The 7,479-nt window shown below is 47.6% G+C and overlaps 1 protein-coding gene across 1 annotated transcript in view; it reads left to right on the forward strand.

Moving 5' to 3' along the window:
- Positions 1-4,773, forward strand: part of LOC115290732 (xanthine dehydrogenase/oxidase-like) — a 64,203-nt gene extending 59,430 nt beyond the window's left edge. Inside the window, exons 30-32 of the mRNA XM_029938557.1 lie at positions 1,082-1,270; positions 2,336-2,512; positions 3,993-4,773. Coding sequence (XP_029794417.1) covers positions 1,082-1,270; positions 2,336-2,512; positions 3,993-4,043 — 417 coding nt within the window. The 3' untranslated portion in view covers positions 4,044-4,773. The remainder of the gene's footprint in view (positions 1-1,081; positions 1,271-2,335; positions 2,513-3,992) is intronic.
- The last annotated feature ends 2,706 nt before the right edge of the window (positions 4,774-7,479 follow it).

The raw sequence follows: 7,479 nt of genomic DNA on the forward strand, positions 1-7,479 counted from the left end.
CCGTGGAATGCAGACTGAGTCTGGGATTGGGTGCAGGCAGTGGGGTCTGAGGTCAGACAGTTTCCCCTCCTCCTTCCTCTTGCACCCAGGACACATTTTGTCTTCTAGAAGTAAATGCTACCAAGCATGGAATGCCGGAGGGCACTGGGGCAAAACATGAGCAAGAGGAACAAATGGGCGGCTCAAAGAAAACACTTTTGAAAAATATGAGAGTTTTGGGTAGAATAGGTGGAATGAGAGACAGAGGCAACAAGGACTGAGCGTCTGGTAGAAAATATAAGTTATATTTTTCAAAAATGGACAGCTACTGAGTGTACAAAATGTATCCATTAGTCACATCTGTTCTTTAATTCATTCAACAACCCTTGGAGGACCCCTCCTGGGGGCAGGCACTGAGCAAGCCACCTCACTCACAAAGATGATTATCACCTTGTGTCCCCTCAGAGCACACTTGTTTGACAGTGGGGCACCACGGTTCCTCTGTGAGTGGGGCGGCTGGAAGAACAGACTTGTGGGCCAGCGGAGCATGGCAGGGGCCCTAAGAGAGATCTGGAGGCCATAGCTGGCACTCCCCTTCTCCCAGATGGCAAGCAGGGCTGGGAGTTTCAAAAGCCTAAATCTGCTGTCCATTTTCGTGTGTGGCTGCCTAAAAGGGCATAGTCCCACTTAGCCCACAGGAGTTGGGTGGGCCCCTGAGGGACACTGTAGTCATTAGCCTGGGAGCCCACTTCTCAGCCTGCAGTGGCCGGTCCCACAGTAGCAGCAGGGAAGGAACATCTCTGTCAGCCCTACAGCAGATTGTAATGAAAAATTATGCCTACCACGGTATGACCCTTCTAGAATGGCCCACAAGTTCTACAACTAACCTTCAGTGTAATGCCTCCACTCTGCCTGCACCAGGGCCTGGCAAAGGCCCAGATAGATGCTCCCAGGCTGGGAGGGGACCAGTGGGCTGGGGAGGTCTGCTTTCAGCTTCTTTTCATGCCCACTGCCCATGGGGCTTGGCGCCCATTGTGGGAAGAGGCATCTGTCCTTGGGGGGGGAGGAGGCAGAGTGGCCGTGGTCTCTGTCTGCCCTGTAGGTAGAAGGGGCTTTTGTCCAGGGCCTTGGCCTCTTTACCCTGGAGGAGCTGCACTACTCCCCCGAGGGAAGCCTGCACACCCGTGGCCCCAGCACCTACAAGATCCCTGCGTTCGGCAGCATCCCCAGCGTGTTCAGGGTGTCCCTGCTCCGTGACTGCCCCAACAAGAAGGCCATCTATGCATCCAAGGTACTGTCACCCCGAGTCTGCACTGTGGGAGAACATGGGGGTCAGGGGGGCTCCAGGTGCCTACTGCATGGGTCTGCTGGGGCTTGTCTGGAACAGACAAGGGGGCTTGACACCAGTTTTGAGGAGGGTGATGGCAGTGGGCGGTCCCATGGCCAGAAAACTGGGATGACACCAGCTCTGTGTGGTCAAAGCCAGCTCCTGTGGGTGCACTCGGAGAGATTCCTTTAATCCAGTCCTGTAGGTCAAGTCCTGACCAACACCCACATCTCAGGTGTGCATCTTGATGCTTGGTCCTACAGATGACCCCACATATACACACCCTCCCTGTTATCCCACAGGAATAGCATATTCACTGCAGACGGGGCAATCCCTCTGTGCAAACCCTGTAGCCTCCTTCACTGGCTGGCACCTGACTTTAAACTTGATCCGCATGCCTGAAGGATTATAGTCATTCCTTATATCCTCCTTGTCCCCAGTAAGTGTGAAACATGGTTCCAAATCAAGTAAGCTGATTGATATTGACACAGTCCTAGATCTGAGAGGGAAGACAGATAGTCACTTGTCAGCAGTGAAACACACCCATGTGCTCACCTCATGGTTTACTTCACTGTGGTTGGGTCTGGGGCACTTGGCCATCTTGCCATCGACTCTAGGCTTTAGCATGCATTGGGATCACTGTGGCCTCTCGATAAAAATACATTTAGGGGGGACCTTGCCCTAGAAATTTTGACTCCCCCAGCCTTATAACTGTGAGGAAAGGATCCACATTCATGTCAGAGTGTCGTTCATGAAATATAATTTTTTAAAACAACTTTTAATGGTACATTTTATCTGCATGGTGTCACCAGAGACAATTCACATGGTAAGTGCTAAAAGAAATATGCCATCGAGGTTGAGGCATTTACCGGCTTGATTGCTCTCAGCCCTGAGGAACTGTGAGCATTTTTCTGGCCTTGCTGGCTGTAACCTGCTGGGGCTGGCAGGGGTCCTGGCATTACCAGCCCTCCGGGAGGGCACGCTGAGGTCCCAGTGCCTGACTCCCCATCCCACGCTCTGTCTACCCAGGCTGTCGGCGAGCCACCTCTCTTCCTGGCAGCCTCCATCTTCTTCGCCATCAAGGATGCCATCCGTGCAGCTCGAGCTGGGAACACGGATCATAAGATGAAGAAGCTTTTCCAGCTAGACAGCCCCGCCACCCCAGAGAAGATCCGCAACGCCTGCGTGGACAAGTTCACCACGCTGGTATGAGGCCTCTTGAGTGCCCACTCAGTTGTGTGGGAGGCCAGGCAGAGAGAAGAGTGGGATGCCAGGCTCTCTTTCCGCTGGCCAACCTTGGGTCAGCCCTTTGGTACACAGCTATCACCCACAGATTTAATTTTTTTCCTTGAAGATGAGGGGATGGGTAAAAGTCCAGATGAGCCTAGTCTTTTCGCGTCTATCACTGGCACATTGGAGACCCTTCTTGGTGAAAGCCACTGTGTGCGTGCTGTGGAGATGGAGACGAAATGGGGAGTTAATGAATTAGTTAGCTGCACCGTATTTGTTTGGTGATTACCAGGCTGATGCTGGCACACATGGATGCCCAGGGACACTTCGCGGTCTTTTAGGAAACCAGCTAATCATATTATGTGGTGATTGGTTACTCCCTTCATGTATGCAGCAGCATGTAGCAGGAATTCTGTGGTCATTGGACCAGGGGGCACGCCTCTGTGATACCTGTAATGGACAATGCTTGGCCAAAGAGGACCACGCAGGGACATTTCTTCCACTGCTGCCTCTGAGCTGTGCTGAAGCAGGCTTGGCACACATTAGAACTACCCAATTGCTTTCGCAGCAGCAGGCTCTGTTGAGTTAGCAGAACCAGGTTCTTCCTAATAACCCATGTTGGACTTCTTCCTGAGTATTTGATAGAAGTTTTGATACGCCTTTTGGGTTTCAGGTGAAATGGGTACTCATGGACTGAAAGTGTTCCAGGGATGGGGAGATTACAGGAGAGCCTTCAGAGCAGGCAAATCTGCCTTTTCAGGGTTTAGGGCCAAGGGTGAGGGAGACTGAGGGGTCCCCAGGGAGGCCACCCTCATCTGCCAATAGCTTCAGCTATGGTATAAGACCACCAGACCGTGTGTGAAGGTTCTAGGCAGCGAGGATGCCTACAGCTCTGCAGCAACCTTCCCACAGCCCAGAACCTTCTCACCATGGTCACGTGCTGACAGTTCCCCACACCCCCTTCCCCGGGACTAGATGCTGCATGCCTCCTGATAAGCTTACACAGGGGCCAAGTTAGCTCCCTGAAGATAATCTGATGCAGAACTCAATGATTTAATGAGCCCCTTTGGGTCCTCAGACCTAAAGCAAAGATTCTGACCCAAACCCCTTTGCTCTGATATACACACCAGTGAGTTAAGTCCCTGTGGTGGGTTTGCAGGAGTAACAGATTCTATGAACCAATCATGATTCTAAGGACTGTATGTACCATGTGTGAAGGGTCTGCTTTTGTTTTTGGTCAATCCTGTGCCTCCCACATGGAGAGTGCTTAACAAAAATAAATGAATGACTAGGCAGTTTGGGGGTTCTCCTCCAGATGCAGCTGAGACTGCAGAGGGGTGTTTGGTCTTGGAACAGTTACCGGCAGTGGTGAGAGGTGGCATGTGCATTGGATTTGGCAACATGTCCTGTGCTTTGGGAAGACCCTGGTGATGAGTTTTCTATCATTGCTTCCTAGTGCATCACCGGCACTGCAGAAAACTGCAAACCCTGGTCTGTGAGGGTCTGAAGAGACAGCTCCTGGCAGAGTCCACTGATGCCATGCTGGACCCTCTGTGGAGAATGAAACAGGCCTGCAGAGCTGGATCTACCCACATTGTGGCACAACAACGCTGTGATTCATCAAGATGGTGTTTGGAGGAATGTGGAAAGCATTGGAAGACTTTGTGTTGTTTTCATTGGAAGGTTTTGATCAAAAATATGATTTGCAAACATATTGATAAGCAAGTTCAGAACTTTTAGGGCTATGTGGCTAATATGCACTTAGAGTCTTTTTATGTCGCTGTAATCATGTGTGTACAATAGGTGTATGTGCTCTGTCCCAACTCACAGGCCAGGCTGTAAAGCCTCAGGTGCTGATAGTGTCTGTCCTTCACAGAGGATGCCCCCAAACTTGCAGAGGCTTCCATTCTCAATCAGAAAGCCTTTCCTTTAAACCAATGAACATCATGTTATAACCACAGGCCCATAGTCAAATTTGCAGTGGGACAGTGGGGCGAGATTCAAACCTCTATCTACCTTTGGGTCATTGAAGAGAATAAACAATGACACTAACTCAAAGTTAATCTAATCTTGGTAAGTGGCAGAAAGGAAATTATTCTATTCCTTCAAAAACCAACCAACCCAATCATTGCGCACCTGCAGTGTGGTAGGTTTCTTTCCCTTCCCATTTGTACAATAAAAGAAATCAGGTTAAAAAATCTTCATTCGAGGGGCTCCTGCAAGGCTCAGTTGGTTAAGCATCCAATTCCTGCTTTTGGCTCAGGTCATGATCTCACGGTTCCTGAGATCTGGCCCCACATCAGGCTCTGTGTTGAGTGGACACAAAGCCTGTTTGGGAGGCTCTCTGTCTCTGCCTCTTCCATGCACAGACTCTCTCTCTCTCTGAATAAATAAACTTTATTAAAAAAAATCTTCATTCGAAGCCAGAGTAATTTGCATTTAGAAATCATGCTCCTAAAATCAAGGTCAACCAGAAGAATCACACTCAACAAGCCTGGGTTTTCATTCCACTGGTGTCTCTGTGTGACCTTAGTCTGTTACTTCTCTTTTCTGTGCTTTATTTTACTGTAGAATGAAAGAACTGGACTGGACTAATCTCAAGGCCTTCTCCAGCTTTGAAAGGCTATGATATATGACCTGCAAACTCCAGTTATATAAGGGATCTGCAGCTATCAGACGTGGCTCCCTCACTGTGATGTGATATCTGGGCTAATGAACTCTTCTTAGATTTTCCCAAGTTCCTGAGTTTGGTAAAGAGACCAGGAGATGAGCAAACATCCCTCTCATTGCTGCAACAGGTGATTTCATCACTATGGTGCCAGGTGAATGCTGTGACATTGTCATGTGCCTTCATTGCTTCAAACACCCAACCTTCTCCCAGCTGGGGCCATGGTTCTTGCCGTGGGGGGAGTATAGTGGAAACCATGTAGTTGATCATAGTACTTGATTACACTAATAAATGAAACGGCCAACTCTTCGGCATGTGAGAAATGCTTACTAATCATTATAATCTCACCAGATGCTAATATCTGTCATTTCTTAGACAGCCTTCATTTCTAGAGAACACATGGATACAAAACACTCACACACATGAGCTGGGAGCCGCATCGGCCTTGCTGGGTGACATGGTCACAGTAAGGAAATGGCAGATGTTGCACGTCTCCTGCCATGAGAGGCAAAACTGGTATCTCCTTCTGCTACTACTGCTCATGTGAAATTAAGCCTGTTGCTATTGATTAGGCTTCACAATGTTCCAAATCAGTCTGATATTCCCCACACAGTTACCCTATAAGAAAAGACATTTTCCTGTCCCTGCATAAGAGATTTTGAATCAAAGCATTATGCATATTTGACAAAGGGCTCTTCTAATGAGCCTTGCAGACCTGAAACATAAGGGGGGGCTAAGAACAAAAGAGTTACAATTAACTCTGGCTCCGAGAAGAAGAGCTGAACTTAGAGATAAGAAACAGACAAGGACGGGACATAAGTTGCTGCATGTATCTTTGCTAATTGGAGTCACAAATACCCTCCCTTGTACTGACTTCAGCTATGAGGATGGATAAAAAAATTAGATACCCAGGTGTAAGGTCAACACACACAGGGCCCCCATTATGCTTACATCAAAGAAAGGGCTTTCTCTAGCAACTTATTAACAAACATTCTTTCTCTTGTGGTTAATGAGCTAGAGAAAATAACTCCCAGCCAAGCTATATACAATTTAACCTATGTTTTAATTTTAACATTACTAACTTAAATAATATGTATATTATCCTGTATTTTACTAAAAACATCTTGTTATTCTCTTGGTTGTAAAATTTACTTAACCTTAGTGTAAGTGCATTATATAACTTGCTTATAACTTGTTAATTAAAAACAAAGTCTAATAATTGGCCAAAAACCGACCCATACAGGATAAGATAGGCTTGTTACTTTCTTAATATGGGACTGATGCCAAGAATAAATTGGGATGGTTCTACAAAAATACTTCTGCAAAACTTGTCTCTATATACCTTTGATGATTAAAAGCACCTTATCACTAAGAAGTGGAAACTATAAACAATTTCTATTTTCTGATGTCATGTTATTGCTTAACCAATAAAAATGACACCAAAGCAGACTGAACAGAGATGCCTGCCTGGTGACCAAGAAAGAAACTAATGGCTCTCTCATCACTCTCTCGCAATGACACGATCTCTCCTTCAGGGGACCCAGGACCTGCTGGAGCCAGACTTCGGCACACGTGTGCATGTGCACACGCACTCACACATACATTTCTTACAAAATCCCTTTCCTCAGAATATTCTAGATATGCCAGCCATGTTACAGCACAATTAAGAGTGAAGAGCATTATAAATTGAATGAATGTTTACATGGAAATCCATTCAGGTTCATTTTATTGACCAATTGGAATGTTCTAGAACATTAGGACAATAGCCCAAGACTGAGATGTGTCAGCTGTTATTTGCGAGGCTGTAAGGGCTGAATAATGACTGAATTCTCTTCTGAGCTTAGGAACAGAGGCAAGGCAGAGCGGTTAAGAAAATCAAACAAGCAAGTGGTTTGTGCGCTGCAAATCACTTAGCTGAGGTGTTGTTCTCAGATGCCTGGCTTTGCTCTCCTGTCCTAATCTGTACACTGGAGTCTGGCAAGTGAAGGTGCCCGGTGTTCCTGGTATTCTACAAGGGAAGAGGCCAACAGCGCCTGCAGTATTGCACGGCGACCTGCAGAGGGCGGTGGAAGACTGGGCATGACACCAAAGCCTCCAGGGGCACCATCTGGGATTCCTTACCAGGGAACTGACTGAGGATCTGGGAATGGACAGAGTGTCTTCAAAGGTCCCTCCACGAGCTGGCCTGAACGCTGACTTAGGGCTTCAGAATGGCAAAATCTCCTCAAAAGAGCCCGCGGCAGTCTGGGCTTTTGATGTGTGGCTAATGGGGGCA

Source organism: Suricata suricatta, chromosome 4 (genome assembly GCF_006229205.1).
Source record: "Suricata suricatta isolate VVHF042 chromosome 4, meerkat_22Aug2017_6uvM2_HiC, whole genome shotgun sequence".
Taxonomy (NCBI): Eukaryota; Metazoa; Chordata; class Mammalia; order Carnivora; family Herpestidae; genus Suricata; species Suricata suricatta.